The 20000-nt window shown below is 42.0% G+C and overlaps 1 protein-coding gene across 1 annotated transcript in view; it reads right to left on the bottom strand.

Annotated features, from left to right (window-relative positions):
- Positions 1–20000, bottom strand: part of PLS3 (plastin 3) — a 980136-nt gene that overhangs the window by 484858 nt on the left and 475278 nt on the right. The window contains exon 5 of the mRNA XM_044057459.1: positions 704–714. Within this exon, the coding sequence (XP_043913394.1) occupies positions 704–714 (11 nt within the window). The remainder of the gene's footprint in view (positions 1–703; positions 715–20000) is intronic.

A 20000-nucleotide genomic window follows, 5' to 3' on the forward strand; every position in this document is an offset into this window, starting at 1 on the left:
CGATGCGAAAAATGCCTTGGTAGTCACCTTCTAATTTGTAATTTCAAGGACAGCATGCACTCACAGTGGACTGGCATTGTGAGCTCCCTCTTTGATGCACGTTAGCTTGCCCCTCCAGCTGATGGGGTGGGGATAGACTATTCAAACTGTCCTCATAACTGGAATTCCTGCAAGGACATAGAAACCCTCATAGCTGCTCTTAATGATGACCTCTATGAACTGCTCCTATCATTGATCTCCTTTTTACGGGAAGGGGTGGGGTGACAAAAGATTTCAGTCCATTTGGGGGAGTTTAAATGGTTGGCAGAAATATAGGCAGGAACACACGAACGAAAGTTCAGTTTATACTTCATTTTTGATAGAGAAGTCTAAAAAAATACATGAATGAAAAACACAAACCAAAACCTCACAGCATGTTGAACATTATAAAATAATTAGCCAAACAAAATGGAAAAGCAAGTAATTATTCTGTCCTGTGGAAGTGGTTGTAGTCGCAGCTGTGGCGGTACTCCTCTGGTTGGCAGGTTGCCACTGACGACCCCTGTAGGCACCCCCTTGATTGACCTCTGCCTCTTGGGCGTCTATTTCTGCCTCTCTGAGCTCTGGAGGTGTCTGGAAAGGACCAATTCTTTGAAGGCCAATTTCTGCTAAACCTCGGAGGTTGGACCTGCAGAAAATCCTTGACTGTTTGCACAGATTTTGCTTTTTCTTCCACTTTCTTTAGAACCTCCTGTGCAGGGGAGCCAAATAAGCTTTGTTTCTCCATAGGGGCATCTAGGAGTTTAGACTTAACATGGTCTGGCAAGGATTGCTCTTTTAGCCAGGCATGCCTTCGAATCACTGCTCCAGTCATAGCTGATCTAAATGAAGCCTCCAGTGCATCATAGCCACATTTTAAGAAATTATTACTGACCTGCTGAGAGTTGTGTACCAAATCCTGAAGGGACTTACGGTCTAAAGGTTCAGGAGAGGAAAGCTTTTTATTCAGCTGATCTAACAAAAATTCCTGGTACTGTATCATGTGAAATTGACAGTTTAAAGCCCTGGCAGAAAGAGTAGCAGATGTATAAACCTTTTTACCCCATCTCTCTAATGCTCTTGATTCTCTTTCAGAGGGTAGGGGGTTTTTGGCAGAGGCAGCTACAACACCCTTAGGGCCCTGAGAAATGGTTTCTGGGTCTGCAGCATGGGCCTTATACAAGTGGAAGTGAGAATCCGGGACCCTGTAATATCCGTCAGGTTTGGCAGGGGCTGGGGGAAGAGAATCAGGGGCAGAACTGGCATCATTGTATGCATCATCAACAACTGATAGTACAGGTGGTATGGCTAAAGGCCTATGCTGTGTTAGTGTAAGAAAGTCCTTAGCCTTTTCCTAGAATCAGAAAAATCCTGACCCTGCCATTGGAAGTGTTCCCTCATTGAGTGTAGAGTTTCCCCAAATGAAAATTCTTCTGGGGGGGGAGGCAGAAGGAATTGAGTCTTCTGCACCCGAATCCTCATAAGGTGAGTATGGTCCTTCCTGATGGTCTGATAAATCTGATCCATCCGAGGAATAGTCAGAGGAGAGAGGTTCAGGGGGTTCAGTCCTGGGCCTTTTTTCAGGAGGGGGTTGTGAGGCCCTGTCTGGGTGAGGTTGGGATCCCCTGATCAGAGAAATAAGGTCCTCAGCAAGGCTGAGAATCTGAGAACTTGAGGAAGGTCTGTGAGAGGGAGCTTTTGTAGGTAAGGCCTTGGAAAGTTTAGCTGCCTTAGCCCTGGAGAAGGCCTTAATAGACATAGAAGCAGGGGGTCTAGCTGCCCCACGTGCAGGAGTAGAGATGTCCAACGGAATGGTGTCGGACAAATCTTGTGTGCCTGCTTCTTCGGTGGGAATTTCTGTAGCAGACTCAGCCGGGGCCTCTGAGGCCTCGGTTGTCGGAGGCATGCTTTTGGCTGAAGGAAGAACAGAGGACTCGGTTTCAGCCGAAACAGAGACACTCGTGGTAGGCCTAACCGTGGTTTCAGCCGAAACCGTGGGCCGCGAGTGTCGGTCCTTTTCCTTGCGCTTTTTGGCTAAATGTGTAGTCCGAGTCTCCGACGGCATTTTATATGCAAAAGCAGGGCCAAAAAACTCTTCAGCAAACTCCAACCGACGTCTAAGTGTCCGTCGGTTGAAGGAAGCACAGGCTAAACAAGCTGATACGTCGTGGTCTGGGCCTAAGCAAGGAAGGCAGTAAGAGTGGAAATCCTTATGAGGTATTTGTTTCCCACAAGTTAAACAATTATTTACTTTGTCTGACATCGGCTGAGGCAAGAAAGAGTCCCAACGGGTACTTAGCTTTTTAGAAGTTCGGTAGCTGAAATCTCTGGATCTGACCGACCGGCACTTGTGAACAGCTTCTGCTCGGCACCACTGGCAAGAAAGACTGGGAAAATGGCGGCTGATGCCTTTATACCCCAGGAGCTATGATGTCGGGTGAAGTGCGACATCAGCCGAGGCCAGACCCAGACTTTGGAATCCGGCCGACCGAAGGGCTGCCTGAGGCAGGACAACCCATATGTTATGACTGCAGATGCATCCTTGAAGGACATCACAAACCAAAACCTCACAGCATGTTGAACATTATAAAATAATTAGCCAAACAAAATGGAAAAGCAAGTAATTATTCTTTTAGTTAAAAAGCGATTTGTTGTAGTTTCTATTCACATTACAGCATTTGGTAAGCACTGCAACATTTTGCTTGTGTTTTTTTTAAATTAAAGCTTTGTAAATGTTTTATTAAACCATGGCCCAAAAGAAGTGTAGCTTCTTCATTTGTGATGTTACCATAAAGTAACATGTGGAACGTCCATAAACTTAAACAGGGCACATTTGCGCATGTGAAGTGGTATACCCATTAAAATCTTTGGGTGCAACAGATGCTTTTCCTTTGTGAATTTCACTGAAATTAAAGTTACCTGTTTTTCTTCAGTGGTATTAGTTCAAAGGAACCACTCATTTTAGTTATTTTTATACATTAAAGGGAAGATGAAAATGTTCACAGATGGGGGAAGCATACTGTTCAGCAGTTTATAGACTGCATGCTGTGGTGTTAAGATAAGTTCTGGAAAATAGCCAAATTACTGTTACAATCTGAAGTTGCAATACCACAGGGAAGAAGCACAATTCTTTGTTTCCATGTTTTATCATTCTGAACTTAGAGAGATAATGCCCAGGATGGAAATAAGACTACTTTATTTGCAAATGTTAAAGCCCTTATTAGACATTGAAAAAGTAGATTTTGGTTTGATTGCAAGTGAACCCAGACAGAACCCATTTTACTTCACATCTGATTTTAACTGACAAGAGAAGTATTTTAATACATAAAATAATGTGGGTGGAAAATTTAGGATATGCTGACTTGCAAGATGGCTGCACACTCAGTTTAATTTCAGTTCTATCAGTATGAAAAAAAGAAACTGAGAAATAATAGCCTGTGTTATTTTCAGCTCAAGTAAAATTCAGTTACTGGCTAGTAAGTACACTGCCTGGATGTCAGCTAAGAAGAAATTTAGAGAACCTGAAAGAAAATCAACTAGTAAAGGTGAAAAGAAAACACTGGCTAGGAAGAATCCTGTAGCTGTTTAGCAAAAAGTAGTTCAAGCTTCAACCTTGGTGTAAGAGATGGCTTCCAGTATTTTAGAGGAAAAAATCAAATGTACTTAGACATGATTAAAATAAATTAAATATTGAACTCAAATAAAAGGCTGTAAAAATAGAAACTACTCAGATAAAATGGCAAAAATCAGAAGTTGAAATGAAGAGGCGGCCTGCCTGAATGAGACTTCTAAAAAGAGCAGTTTCAAAAAATGGTACAGTTAGAAGACAGTGTGTGAAGAGAAAACCTGTTCAATTTTCTGTTTATCTGACAAAATAGAAGCAACAGACTTAACTTTATGAAAGTACAAATAAGTAACTGAACTGGTATTCCACAGCAGGATTTGTTAATCGAAAAGACACAATGAGTCTATGCTCCAAAACCCAGTCTTGAGAAAGTGGCCAAGACCTATATTGTTGAAAATGCAATCATACCAGCAGGAAGAGTTGATCGTGACAATACTTACAAGAAAGAGTTGATCCTGCGCCAAAGTATGGCAGAAGGTAAAAGAAATAAATTGGAGACAGAGTGTTTATGGAAAATTATTCATTGTACACAAGGCAGAAGAGAAGCAAATTTATCCCAGCAATAAGGGAATGTAGATAGGCAGGTGTGAGATTTAAACTGCTGTATCAAGCTGTCTTCAGAATTTTTTGTCCTGGAGGATCAAAGACTTTTTTGATGCATAACAGGATAGGGAGGAAATAAAGTTCATCCAACAGAAAGTAAGACAGCAAAAAAGGGATAATTTTTCATTCTAGCAATAAATCTCAAAGATTTTGCCAGTTAACTGATTCTAGTGTTCCAGAGGATAATGCTTGAGAGAGAGAAATTACAAGAGTTGACTAAAACAAAAAGAAAAGCAACAGTGAAATTAGTGAATATGTGGCAGACTATATGCAATCATGTTTGAAATATGTATGTACAAAATAGTGACTGAGAAAGACTGGACTTCTGTTGTCTTTGTTAAACTTGTGTGTGGACTGCAAAGCATATACCCTACTTCATGCCATTAATGTTTAAAAAGACACCATAAGAGGAAAAAATTAAGTGCAAGTACAAATTTTTGATCTTAGTATTTGTATAAAGCATTTCATGATATAAACTGCTCGTTATATATATATAGGAGAGCAATTTTGTGTAGTGAGGTATATTCTAAATCAGGGGAGATTTCACTGACTGTTGTACGTGTTAAAGATATTAAGGCAAACAAGTACATTTTTAATTATAAGAAATATAGTCTTTACATTATAATGTAAAGAAAGCTGGACAAAATAAAGTGCAATATTAATATGCTGCGATCTTTGGCTACTGGGGTGCAGGCATGTTAATGTGCACTGATTATATTATATGTAGAGTTAGGATATCTTCTCTTATTTTTACAAGGGTAAATACCTTGATTAATGCCTTTGGCTTAATCTATAAACAAGTGTTTGTTTTGTAAGCAAGTCTTCAGTTCACCCCGCATCAATGATGTATTGGGCCACAGGTTGGCTTCACTGTGTCTTATCAGCTGCTGCTTCTTTAGCTTCTTCCCAAGTGATATTCAGGCAACAGAGTTCTCTTGTTACAACTCATTTACAGTCTTGTCAAGGTCTGCCTGGTCTTCTCTTGTATCCAGCTAATTACCAGTTCAGGGAATGTATAGGGTTCCTGCTTGTGTCCATGCAGTTAACATGCCCAAATCAATGTGGTCTTTCCATAATGATATTTTCAAGTTTCTGTTGTATTCTTTCTCTAGCGCTCATTTTTTTACTATGTCCTTCCACGACATTCCCAAAATGCATCTTAATCATTTATGACAAGCAGCCTCAAGCTTTCTCATGGTCGATGCTGTGATTGATCATAGCTCAGTGACATATAAGAGTGAAGACAGCAGAAGTGTTTGATATAGCTTTAGCTTTGTGGACAGTGCAATGTTTTTGGAACTTCAGATTTCAGATAGTCTACTGAATGCTGCACTTGCTTTTCCAAGTCTAACCAGAATTTCCTTCTCGCAGTTACCTGTATGAGAGATGAAAAGTACAGTTTTGTACCTACCATAAATGTAGATATTCAAGTGTATACCCTGCTGCAGTCATCACACTTGGGTTATCCTGCCGTCAGGCGGTCCCGCAGTCGGCCAGAATTACAAAGTCTTGGTCCGGCATCGGTTGCTGTCGCTTCTTCCCTGACGTCAGAGCGCCAGGGATATATCAGAGGCATCCTACGCCATTTTCTTAAGTGCAAAAAAAAAAAAATATATATATATATATATATATATATATATATATATATATATATACATACATACACACACACACATATATATATATATATATATAGCTATCTTGAAAAAATTAAAACAAAACCCTTAGGCACAAGCAAATACACCACAGAGGTTGTATAGAATAGAGATAAGTTCAGCTAGTTTTAGAGGGGATGGAGGGAGGGCAACCTGGACTGCAGCAGGGTATACACTCGAACATCTACATTTATGGTAGGTACAAAACTTCTATGTTCATCGTGTTACCCTGCTGCAGTCATCACACTTGGGTAGAATCCCAAAGCTAAGGATGGGTGGAGGAGTCAAACAGGGTTAGAGGGGGCTAGAAGGCCCTGCAAAACTGCAGTGGCGAAGCCCACTCTGGTCTTAGAGTAAAGTGGTAAGTGATAATGTTTGGAGAAGGTGGGTACTGAACTCCAAGTTGCACCTTCCAGAATATCCTTGGTTGGTACCTCCCTGAGGAAGGCTGTCGATGTAGCTGTTGCCCTGGTAAAGTGGGGCCTTATGGTAGCAGGAACTGTTTTTTCATGGTGGGTGTAGCAAAAACGTATGCTATGTCCTATCCATTTGGAAATGGTTTGTTTTGAGATAGCCTTTCCTTGTGATGCTGTAGCATAGGATACAAGAAGCTGGTAAAATTTTCTGAAAACCTTAGTTTTATCCAAGTAGTAACATAGCTGTCTGTGAATGTCCAAGGAATGCAGGAGTCTTTCTCCTTTTTTCTGTGGATTTGGAAAGAAGGTGGGTAAATGGATGGTTTGATTTAGGGCCACACTGGATACCACTTTAGACATAAAGGAGGGGTTAGTTCGTAGTGAAACCCTGTCTTGATGGAAAATGAGGAAAGGCTCTACTGCCATTAGTGTCTGAAGCTCTGAGACTCTTCTGGCTGAAGTGATTGCTAGCAGCAGGGCAGTCTTCCATGATATAAACTTTAAGTCAGCTGAGAAAGCTGGTTCAAAAGGAGGTAGCGTGAGTTTTTCCAGAACAAAGTTGAGGTCCCAAGTAGGTGTTGGTGCTCTCCTGGGAGGCCTAATGTTCTTTGTCCCTCTGAGAAACTGCCTTAAGAGTGGATGTGAAAATAAGGGAGGATCCGTGTTGTAGTGAGCAGAAATGGCTGAGGCGTGGATTTTAATAGATGAAAAAGAAAGCCCTTTGTGTAACATCTCCGTTAGATATTGCAAAATCTGAGGAATGTCAGGCTGAAGGATATTTTGGCCTTTAGCTTGGTTCCAGGCGCAAAACCTTTTCCATTTGTCTCAGTAGGCTTTCCTGGTGCTGGGCCTCCTGGCCTCCCGAATAACTTCCATAACAGCTTGTGAGAGAGGAGCTGGCTGGTTGCCTGGGTGATTTGCCATGCAGCCAAGTTTAAGGTTTTGAGCTGGCTGTGTAGAATCTGATTATATTGCTGTGTAAGCAGGTGGGTAATTTGTGGTAGAATCCATGGTGGGCCCTGGGCCATATTCCTTAAAAGCGGATACCAGTGCTGGCGTGGCCAGTCTGGAGCAATGAGCATCATTTGGGGTCTCTCCATCCTGACTTTCAGTAGCACCTTTGTGAGAAGGGGTAGTGGAGGAAAGGCATATACTGTGAGCATTTTCCAACTGAATGAGAGCGTGTCCACTTTCCAAGCTTGTTGGCGAAACGTCCTTGGGCAAAACTTTGTTAGCTGATAGTTTTGAGGGCTGGCAAACAGGTCTATGTCTGGGAGCCCCCACTTTTGAGTTATCATTGCGAATACTTGTGGATCCAGTTTCCATTCATGGGGATACATGATGTTTCTGCTTAGGTCGTCTGCCAATATGTTCTTTTTTCCTGGCAGGAATTGAGCTTGTAATTGAACTTGGTAAGCCAGTGCTGTGTTCCACAAGGTCATTGCTTGCCTGCATAGAGGGTAGGAGTGTGTGCCCCCTTGTTTATGTACCACATTACTGTGGTGTTGTCTGTCCTTATGATAAGCTGTCCTGGATGCAAGAGGTCTTTGAAGGCTGTCAGAGCATTTTGTACAGGTAGCATTTCTTTTTGATTGATGTGCAGATTCCTTTGATCTGCTGTCCATAAGCCATGAATGCACCGTCCTGCCATGTGTGCCCCCCAGGCATAGTCCGATGCATCTGTTGTCATAGTTTGCCTGGCTGGGGGTAGGGTGAAAGGCTGACCCTTGTTGAGATGACAAGCCTGTGACCACCATAGAAACTCCTGTTGAAGGCAGGGAATGAGAGTTATCATTGTTTCCAAGCTGTGGCTGTGTTGAGTCCATACGCTTTTTATGTACCATTGTAATTTCCTCATATGCAGTTTTGCAAATGGTATTAGTAGTATGCAAGATGCCATGAAGCCCAAGGCCTGCAGAATTTTTCTTGCAGGGAGTTGGGTCTTTGTTGCCATTGTTCTGAAGTACTGAGTTAATTGTAGCTGTTTGTCTGGCGTCAGATAAGCCATCTGGGCCATTGTATTCAAGCTGGCACCCAGGAATGTCATAGTTTGTGAGGGCACTAGTTTTGATTTCTGTTCGTTTACTGTGTACCCTAGGCAACTTAGAAGATGTCTTACAAAGGCCAGGTGTTGTGAGAGAATATCCTTGCTTTCTGCTTGTATGAGACAGTCGTCCAGGTATGGGTATATTTGAATTCCCCCGTCTGCAGTATGCAATTACTGGTGCCAGGCATTTTGTGAAGACCCTGGGCGCAGTAGATAAGCCAAAGGGCAGTGCAGAGAATTGGTAATGGGTTGAACCTGCAATGAAACAGAGGTATCTTCTGCAATTTTGTCTGATAGGGACATGCAGGTATGCCTCCTTGAGGACCAACATTACTAGCCAAGCTTTCTTGCCCAACATGGGAAGAAGCTGCTGTAGTGTTAACATCCTGAATTTGGGTACTTGCAAGAAGGTGTTTAAAATTCAAAGGTCCAGAATGGGTCTCCAAGCATTGTCTTTTCTGGGGACTAGAATGAGCCTCGAGTAAAATCCTTGGCCTTGCTCCTGTGTAGGTACCAGTTGGATGGCTCTCATGTCCATAAGAGCTGTAATTTGAAATTTGTGCCTTTGCCCATTGATTTTGGGGCAGGTTTGGCATTCCTTTTATCCTTGGCAAGGTGTGGAAATGGAATCTGTATCCATGTGAGATGATGTCTAGGACCCATTTGTCCTTAGTGACGATGCGCCAGTTGTCTGCAAAAAGTGTTAATTTTCCTCCCAAGGGAGCTGCCAAGAGGGTTTTGCTTGGCAGTTTGATGTTTAAGTCATTGTGTTTGCCTTCTAGTGGTTTGGGACCTGTCTTCTCCTCCCTTCCATGTTGTAGTGCCCCATTGGCGGGATTTGTGCTTGTCCTCTGCCCCTTGGGCGCCTGTATTTACCCTGCTGAGGCCTGTCAGAAGCTGGAAAGGACCAATTTTGTGTCGGCCAATTTCTGCTGAAGCGTGGGGGCTGTTCCTGTAAGAAATCTTTGACCATCTGCATAGATTTTGCCTTGTCCTCCATTTTCTTCAAAACCTCCTCTGTTTAACCCCAAATAAAACATCCTGCTGTAAGGGCGCATCCAATAACTTTGCTTTAACATGATCAGGCAGAGATTGTTCCTTTAACCAAGCATGCCTACGTATAACAGACCCAGTAACAGCTGCTCTGGAGGAAGCTTCCAAGGCATCAAAACCACATTGTAAAGTATGTTTGCCCACCTGTTCAGCTGCATGCAACAGATCTTGCATTGCCTTGAGTTCAGACTGTTGAGGAAGCGTGGCCATCTTTTGTTTTATTTGAGACATAAGGAATTGCTGGTATTTAAGTATGTGAAATTGACAATTTCGTGCTCTCATAGCTAGAGAGGTGTAAACCTTCTTCCCCCACCTGTCTAGTGCGCTGGAGTCCCTTTCTGAAGGTACAGGATTTTTAGCCATGGAAGCCTTAGCCCCTTTGGGACCCTGGGAGATTGTCTCTGGATCAGCAGCAGGGCTTTTGTAAAGGAATTTGTGAGAGTCGGACACTCTATAGTACCTATCTGGTTTGGCTGGAGCAGGAGGCAGAGAATCTGGATTTAAACTAGATTCTAAGAAAACATCATCTACTATGTCCAAAATTGGGGGGATAGCAAGAGGTCTGTGCTGGGGAAGTAAAAGAAACTCCCGGAGCCTTTTCTTTGAGTGGAAATGTTCCCTCATGGTGTCTAAGGTTTCCCCAAATGAGTAGTCTTCAGGGGGAGAAGCTGAGGGAATTGAGTCTTCAGCATCAGAATCTTCATAAGGGGGAAAGGAGTAATCCTGTTCCTCAGAGGAGCTTGAGGAAACAGACACCTGATCAGAGAAGGCATAATCCTCCTCTTGACTAGGCCTTTTGTCAGGGGGGGGGGTTGGGAACCCCTGATCAAAGAAATCAAATCTTCAGCCATTTTAAGCATCTGTTTCTTAGGCATAGGGCCTTGACCTGGAGACAGAAGTGTAGGCTTTTTTGGTTTTAGAGGAGTCTTAAGCTTAGCATAAGATTTTACGGTGAGGGTAGTTGGTCTGAAAACACCTTCAGAAACCGAAGGTGTTTCTGCAGCACCGGCTTCCCCTACTGCGATGTCGTCAGTAGGGCTTAAGGAAAAAGGCTGCGTCAGCCTAGAAATCTCTGCTGGGGGATCTGATGTGGCCTGGGGATCCAATTCAGTGGTACCCAGGGGCTGAGTAGGTGCCTCACTGGCAACTGGAGAACCGGCGACTGGGCCAGCCGTGGCCTCGGAATCTGGCTTGGACCTAGGCTGCCTGTCCCTATCCTTGCGTTTTTTTATGCACGCCGGTAGTCGGTTGCTCTGACAGCATAGTGTAATTAAATTTTCTACCTAAATAGTGTCGTGTGAAATCAAAGCGATGCTTTATAGTTTGCTTATTGAACCTCGCACAGAACTGACAACCAGTGATGTCGTGGTCTGGGCCTAGGCAAGATATACAACAAGAATCAAAGTCCTTATGAGGTATTTACTTCCCACAAGAAATGCAATTGTTAACTTTTTCTGAAATCGGACTGAGGCAAGAAAAGGTTCCCCAACGGGGTACTTCGCTTTGAAGACTTTCGGACTGAAACTCTATTCGAAAAAAAGGCACTTGCGAACTGCTTCTGCTTCGGGCACCGTGCGGCAAGAAAGACTGGAGAAAATGGCGTTGGATGTCTCCGATATACCCCTGGCACTCTGACGTCAGGGAGGAAGTGACAGCAATTGACGCCGGACCAAAACTTTGGAATTCTGGCAGACTGTGGGACCGCCTGACGGCAGGATAACCCAAGTGTGATGACTGCAGCAGGGTAACATGATGAACATCTGCCCTTGTATCGAATATTGATCCTGCGGCCATTATGTCTTAGTTGTAATTCCATGCTTCACTGTAAAAAAAATATGCCTTTTGTAAGAAAATAGGCTTGAAAAAATAAGACAAAATGACAAAAAAGTCAGGAAAATGCCAAGCTTCTTATATCTACAAAGATATTAGCTTTTTTCTCCATTAGCAAATGATCAGAGGAAAACAAATGTCTGCTGCTAAGGCAGCATTCTGTTCTGGGTGAAACAAAAAGATTCTTTGACAACTATTTTTACATTTACCATTGTCCAAAGGTACAAGCAATTAATCTTGAAAGTTCTGAGCATTCATTGCAGATGGAAATGAAAAGTTTAAAAGCACAATGGCAAGCAAAAATAGTTTGAAATTATGGGAAGAGAACAGGAGGTAGCAGCTTCTCTAGCAGCCTGAATGCTTTTATGCAGTTAATAGAACAGTGTACAGTTTAGTTTTGTTTAAAAACAGCTAATGCACTTTTTTCTTGGGGCTAAAACATGTTTTCTGAAAGCATAACAGCTTTTTTTGCATCTAGGACTGGAATATAGATAATAAAACAGACCATAATCAGTGTAAGTGGGAACACTGGCTGTAGCATGCACTTCAGCATGGGTAACCTTACTTTTAGTTTAGGCAATGCCTATGGGTGCAGCTGTCAATTATGGGCAATTGTTCCTATCTGGAGGGTTAAATTTCTTTGACAGAAAATGTAGCAAGGGTTTTCGGCAAACATAGGGAGCCTATAACAAGAAAAATATCCAAAGATACTGTAGAGGTATTACAGACAGTTGGGAAATTTTATGAAAATTTGTATAAAACAGAGAAATGTAGAAATCAACGCAGCACAAATGGAAATATTTGTGGAAGACTTAATTATGCTAAGGCTAGAGGTTGATGAAGTTCAACAAAGTACAGTTTTGTACCTACCATAAATGTAGATGTTAGAGTGCTCATACAGCTGCAGTCATAACAGATGGGTTATCCTGCCATCAGGTGGGTCCTCGGTCGGCCGAATTCCAAAGTCTAGGTCCGGCGTCGGTTGTCGTCGCTTCTTCCCTGACGTCAGTGCGGCAGGGGTACAAAAGAGGCAGCCGACGCCAGTTTCTTCAGTTTTTCTTGCCCCAGATGTCAGGTGCCCCCAGAAGGAAGGCAAGCAATGTTATGCAAAAATGCAATGTTGATAAATCAAAAACAGTAGTTGCAAGCAAATGCATCATAAAAGAATACCCCAAAAGGTTATATGAAAAGTGATTGTCATAAGCCTGTCCTAAGAGGGGATGGAGGGAGGGAAACCTGGACTGCAGCTGTATGAGCACTCGAACATCTACATTTATGGTAGGTACAAAACTGTACTATGTTCTTAGTGCGTACAGCTGCAGTCATAACAGATGGGTAGAATCCCAAAGCTAAGTAAGGGTGGTAGGCACTAAGTGGAACTAGGAGGAGCTAGGATGCCCTGCAGGACTGCTGTGGCAAAGCCCGCTCTAGATTTTGAGTATAGTGGGAGGTGATAGTGCTTGGAGAAAGTGTGCACTGAACTCCAGGTGGCTGCTTCCAAAATGTCCTTGGTAGGGACCCCCTGAGGAAGGCTGCAAATGTAGCTGTGGCTCTGGTGGAGTGGGATCTGATGCATGCAGGCACAGTTTTTCCATGAAATGAGTAACAAAAGCGTATGCAGTGGGCTATCCATTTTGAAACTGTCTGTTTGGAAATAGCCTTTCCTTGAGCACCTGCAGCATACGACACAGAGTTGCTCAGATTTCCTGAATGGCTTTGTTCTGTCCAAATAGTAACGAAGTTGCCTGTGAATGTCCAAGGAATGTAGTAGTTTTTCTCCTTTGTTTTGTGGATTAGGATAAAAGGTAGGTAAGTGGATAGTCTGATTCAAAGCTACACTGGATACTACCTTTGGCATAAAGGTAGGGTTGGTTCGTAAGGAAACTCTGTCCTGATGGAAAATGATGAATGGCTGCACAGCCATGAGGGCCTGTAGCTCCGAAACCCTGCGTGCTGAGGTGATAGCCAGAAGAAAGGCTGTTTTCCATGACAAGTACTGTAACTCTGTTGAAGAAGCTGGCTCGAAGGGAGGAAGGGTCAGCTTTTCCAATACGAAGTTGAGGTCCCAAGCAGGGACTGGTGGTTTCCTTGGGGGTTTTATATTCTTTGCCCCTCTGAGGAACTGCCTTAAGAGAGGATGAGAGAATAAAGGAGGATCTGTGTTGTATTGTGCAGAAATGGCTGAAGCGTGGATCTTGATGGAGAAGGAAAGTCCATTGTTTAACATCTTACCTAGGTACTGTAAAATTTGAGGTATATTTATTACCCAAGGATTCTGTCCCTTTCTTGATTCCAGGCACAAAATAGTTTCCATTTGGCGGAGTAGGCCTTTCTAGTAGAAGGTCTTCTGGCCTCCAAGATGACGTTCTGCACCTCCTTGGAGAGGAGAAACTGTTGGGAAATCAAGGAATTCTCCATGCAGCTAGGTTTAGGGTTTTGAGATGGCTGTGAAGAGTTTTGTAGTTGTGCTGGGACAACAGAAGAGGGACTAGAGGTAGGGTCCATGGTGGGGAATGTGTCAGGCTCTTCAGGAGCAGATACCAGTGTTGTCTTGGCCAGTCTGGAGCAATGGGAATCATTTTTGGCCTCTCTGCTCTGGCTTTTAATAGAACTTTGGGCAGCAGAGGAAGAGGCGGGAAGGCATAGACTGTCAATGTTGCCCAATTGAAGGAAAGTGCGTCCACTTTCCAGTCCTGTGGATGATAGGTCCTTGAACAAAATTTTTTCAACTGGCAATTTCTGTGGGTAGCAAAGAGATCTATGTCTGGCTGTCCCCATGCCCGAGTTATCTTTGTGAAAACTTGAGGATGCAACTTCCATTCGTGTGGATCTGTCATATTTCTGCTTAGGTTGTCTGCCAGTGTGTTTTCCTTCCCTGGCAGGAATTGTGCCAGTAGTTGAATTTGCAATTCCAGTGCTGTGTTCCATAGGGTCATGGCTTGCCTGCACAGGGGGTATGAATGAGTTCCCCTGTTTATGTACCACATCACTGTGGTGTTGTCTGTCCTTATCAATAGCTGGCCTGGATGCAGTAGGTCTTTGAAGGTCATAATAGCCTTTTGCACGGCTAGCATTTCCTTTTGGTTGATGTGAAGGTGCTTTTCTTTTCGGGTCCATTTTCCCTGAATGCACTGATCTGTCATGTGTGCTCCCCGGGCATAATCTGAGGCATCTGTTGTGATGATTCGAGTTGCTTGAGGTACACAGAAAGGAAGACCTGTGTTTCTTTGGCAAGCTTGAGCCCACCACATAAATTCCTTTTGAAGGCATGGAATGAGTGGTATAATTGCTTCCAAGCTGTGGCTGTGTTGAGACCATAAGTTTTTTAGGTACCATTGAAGTTTCCTCATATGCAGCCTTGCACAAGGGATTAGTAGGATGCAAGATGCCATGAATCCCATAGCCTGCAGGACTTTCCTTGCAGTTAGCCTGGTGTAAGTTGCCATTTTTCTGAAGTATTGAGACAGTTGCCCTTGCTTGCCTGGCGTGAGGTAGGCCATCTGGGTGGTTGTATCCAAGCTGGCACCCAAGAAAATTATTTGTTGAGAGGGTATTAGTTTTGATTTCTTTTTGTTGACTGTGTATCCCAGGTAGTTCAACAGTTTTATTACAAACGCCAGGTGCTGCAGTAGTATGCCCTTGCTGTCTGCTTGGATCAGGCAGTCGTCCAGATATGGGTAGATTTGTATCCCTTGTAGTCTGCAGAAGGCGATTACTGATGCCAGGCATTTTGTAAACACTCTGGGTGCAGTAGATATGCCAAAGGGCAATGAAGAGAATTGGTAATGGGTTGAACCTGCAAGAAATCTGAGGCATCTTCTGCAATCTTGTCTGATAGGGACATGCAGGTATGCCTCCTTGAGGTCCAATGTTACCAGCCAAGAAGCTGCTGTAATGTGAGCATCTTGAATTTTGGCACCTGTAGATATGTGTTTAGGATGGATAGGTCTAAGATAGGTCTCCAATCTTTGTCTTTCCTTGGTACCAGGAATAATCTGGAATAAAACCCTTGACCTTGTTCTTTTGCAGGTACCTCTTGAATTGCTTTCATGTCCATGAGAGCTGAAATTTGTTTTTGTGCCTCTGCCCTTTGATTTTGTGGCAGGTTTGGCATGCCTCTCATTTTTGGAAGGGTGTGAAAGTGGAACCTGTAGCCTCTGTCTATAATGTCCAGAATCCATTTGTCTTTTGTAACAATATGCCAATTTTTTGAGAATAATGTCAGTTTTCCACCAAACGGTGCTGCCATTAAAGCTTTGCTTGGCAGGTGTAGGGGGAAGTTATTGTGTCTGTTTTCTAAAAGACTGATCTATCTTCTCCACCTCTTGGGGTTGGTGCTTGCCACTGTCTGGCTCTGAAAGATCCTTGAGGTTGCCCTCTACCCCTTGGATGCCTGTATCTGCCCCTTTGAGGTCTGTCCGTGGCTGGAAAGGACCAATTTTTTGAAGGCCAGTTTCTGCTGAAACGTGGAGGTTGTACCTGCAAGAAATCTTTCACTGTTTGCATTGATTTCGCCTTTTCCTCCATTTTCTTTAGCACCTCCTCAGCTTTAACACCAAACAATACATCTTTTTGAAGAGGTGCATCTAATAATTTAGCTTTGACATGATCTGGTAAGGTTTGCTCTTTCAGCCAAGCATGCCTACGTATAACAGACCCCGTAACAGCAGCTCTACATGAGGCCTCTAAAGCATCAAAACCACACTGCAAGGTATGTTTACCCACTTGCTCTGCACCATGCAACAAATCCTGCAACTCTTTTAAATCTGGTTGTTCTGGTTGTGTCATCTTACTTTTCAGCTGAGATATCAAAAACTGTTGATACTTTAACATATGGAACTGACAGTTTAATGCCCTCATGGTTAAAGTGGCCGAGGTGTACACCTCTTTCCCCCCACCTTTCTAAAGCTCTGGAATCTCTCTCTGAAGGTAATGGGTTTTTAGCAGTAGAGGCCTTAATTCCCTTAGGACCCTGTGAAATTGTTTCTGGGTCAGCAGTATGGCTTTTATATAAGAACTGGTGAGAATCAGGAACCCGGTAATACCTGTCTGGTTTAACAGGAGCTGGAGGCAAAGAATCTGGATTAAGGCTGGCTTCTGTGTACACATCATCCAATATATCAAACAGGAGGGATAGCCAGAGGCCTATGCTGGGGGAGCAGAAGAAATTCCCTGAGCCTTTTCTTGTAATCTGAGTAATCTTGGCCTTCCCAGTGAAAGTGTTCCCTCAATGTATGCAGGGTTTCCCCAAAAGAGAAGTCCTCAGGGGAGACCGAGGAATAGACTCCTCTGCATCAGAGTCTTCGAATGGAGAATAGGCATAATCCTGGTCCTCAGATAGTTCTGAGGTAATAGAAGCTTGATCTGAGGAAGGGAAGTCTTCCTGTAATCTGGGCCTTTTGTCAGAGGGGGGGTTGAGAACCCTAGATAAGAGTAATCAAATCCTCAGCCATTGTAAGCATCTGTTTTTTAGGCATGGTGCCTTGAGAGGGGGTCTGAGGAACCTGTTTTTTGGTTTTCATGGCTACTTTAGATTTAGTGAAGGCTTTAATAGAGAAGGAGGAAGGCCTGAAGACCCCTTGAGAAATGGCAGGCCTGTCTAAATTCTGAGTTTCCCCACCAGGAGTGGCGTCGGTATCTGTAGTAGGAATGGGGGCCGAGGAGCCTGCGACCTCTGGTACTGAAGACACCGGTAATGCATTGTCATCGGTACTCGGGCTGCGTAGGCGCCTTGCTGAGTACCGGAGAACCGGTAGTCTGCCTCAGCGTGGTTTCAGTAGGAGGTGCGGACCTCGTATGTCGGTCCTTATCTTTGCGTTTTTTGCTCAAAACTGGAGTCTGAGTATCCGAAGACATAATATAATAAAATTTTTTGCCAAAAAAGTGAAGGGCGAACTCCGCCCGACGCTTAATAGTGCGCTTGTTGAATCTAGCACAAAAATGGCAGGCCGAGACGTCGTGGTCTGGGCCTAAGCAAAGTATACAGAAAGAGTGGAAATCCTTATGCGGTATTTGCTTCCCACATGAAATGCAATTATTAACTTTGTCTGACATCGGTCTGAGGCAAGAAAAGTTTCCCCAACGGGGTACTTGGCTTTCAAGAAGACTTCGGCTGAAATACTTTCATAAATCTCAAGAGCTGGCCGACCGGCACTTGCGAAGTGCTTCTGCTTCGGGCACCGCGCAGCAAGAAAGACTGAAGAAAATGGCGTCGGCTGCCTCTTTTATACCCCTGCCACACTGACGTCAGGGAAGAAGCGACTACAACCGACGCCGGACCTAGACTTTGGAATTCGGCCGACCGAGGACCCAACCTGACGGCAGGATAACCCATCTGTTATGACTGCAGCTGTATGCACGATGAACATCTACAAGTAAAGATAGAAAGCGAGATAAAAGTGATGATGTATAATCAAAGTTCAGGAAAACCTCCAAGAACAGATGATGTTCCTATGGAAGTTTGAAAATTAGGAAGGAAGAAAGTGACAAAAGATGTAGAAGATTTTATTTAGCAATATTTTAAAAGGAGGTGAATTAACAACACATTGGAAGAAACCTATGGTGGCTATGTTACTTAAAAATTATAAATACCCATCAGACTCAGGTTCATATAGACCTGTTATAATCATAGCTTGAAACAGAGAAGTGTTTATGTCTAAACTAGCTGAAAGAATGGCAAAGGTGTTGACAAAATTAATAGATACTGAGCAATGTGGTTTTGTCGAGAGGAGGCAAATATTTGGCAACATTGATATAAAGATGATTAAGAAGGAAGTAGAATCTAAGAAAATGTCACTGTTTACTAGATAAAAACCAAGGAATCCACCACGATATAAGAGAATAGAACTTTTATTCCACAATGCAAGACCAAAAAACGAGCGCTTTCACATACGTCGAGTATGCTTCATCAGGTTACAATTTAATGAGTAAAATCACCCTGCTTATATACTCAACTGAGCAGCATAATTAGGCAATCAAACTATTATATTAATCACTTGATTAATCAAGTAATCAAACAATGAAGCATTTGTTGAACTTTTTAAACAGACATTTCATCATTTTTCTTCTGTTCCTTGATCTAATGACATAGGTTAAAGCAGCTATATCAATAAATAAATAAAATAAAATAATAATATAAAAATGCAAATATATATCTCTATAGATATTAAATGTATATTTTCACCCTGTGTAAATATATGATATATAGAAATATTCATATAAAAAGTTATTGTATATAAAAATTATTGACAATATCCTTGCATTTTTAAAAATAATCTAAAAATCTTCGTGCAGTATTTATCTCCAATATGGCTTAACTACATATCAAGTGTATAGTAGAAATAACATAGCTGAAGATGCAAACGTGTATAAATGTATATATAAATATGAAATGTTAAAAATCAAATATGAAGCACATACAATGTAATATAATTGATGTATATAGCCAGCTATATAGGTACTGTATAAATAAAAATAATGCATACATCCAACTTATCCTATATGCTTATAAATGAGTGCATAATAACAAATATCTAAACACTATATTTCATCAATTCATCTCAAATACTACCTAACTCCCTATAAATATAAATGTGTTGATGCAATAATTAAGTGTCAACTATATAATCTGTTGTTCTATTCAATATGTATATAGCCTGACACATATAAGTATAAATATATAATGGATACAAAATTTTGTCAGTAAAAAATATAAAATAAAAAGTCTGGCATTATATCAATAGAGATAATAACTACTATATATGTGGTGTATGAACAATATCTCTCATTATAAACTTTATCTAAAATATACAATCTTATCTACGTGCTTCCAATACTGGTTTTATACTGATGTTAATATGGAGTCCAGGTTCTATATGTGCTCGTAATTTAAATATCCAATCTAGCTCTGCCATAGCTAATATATTCATTCTATCTCCACCTCTCACTGAGGGTTTAATTATTTGTAACACTCTAAAATCAAAATAATGATCTTGATTAAGACTGTTATATCACTGTTTGTGGGTCTTGATGCAGAAAAAGAGTAAAGTGGGATTTTTGTGTAGTTTAATGGAAGGATTTGCATTTCTTGATACAGTAAGATTGAGGATATATAAAGCATCAGAGGCAAGAATTTAAGTGAGAGGGTTCATCTCTGATAGGAAGGGATTGTAATAATGGAAACAGGCAGGGATATGCGCTCTCATTTATTTGCTTAACATTTAGAGCCATTTGCCAAGAAATTAATGGACTCAGAAATACAAGAATATAATTTGTATGGTAATCAAGAAAAGTTGGCTTTATTTGCAGATATTATTTTGTACCTCAAATCCACAGAAGGACATCTCAGTGTTGTGTAATATTATGAAACATTTTCAAGCCTTTTGGAATTTAAAACTAATGAAGATAAAACACAGGCTATAGCTGTAAATTACATAAATTAACTGCTCAGGAATATCCATATTTATGGGATATGCGTTTGTTATGGCAGCTAAGGATATACAGGAAGAAACTAAACAAAAAGGTAATACAAAAATGGAGAAACTGGAAGAAACTGGAAGATCTTGTTCATGGATATGGATAACAAGATACAAGTAGTGAAAATGTTTTTAGTCCCTTCAGTTTTATTTATAGGGTTCAGGCATATTTTGTTTTCAACCAAAGAAGTTGTGGCCAGTACTTAAGTGGGTAAGCCAATACTTCCAATAGAACAAAGTGGTTCAGGATTACCTGATTTGAAGGGATATTATAGCGCT

The sequence above is a fragment of the Protopterus annectens genome, chromosome 15.part0, assembly GCF_019279795.1.
Source record: "Protopterus annectens isolate FY-2018-M chromosome 15.part0, PAN1.0, whole genome shotgun sequence".
In the NCBI taxonomy this organism is placed as follows: Eukaryota; Metazoa; Chordata; order Ceratodontiformes; family Protopteridae; genus Protopterus; species Protopterus annectens.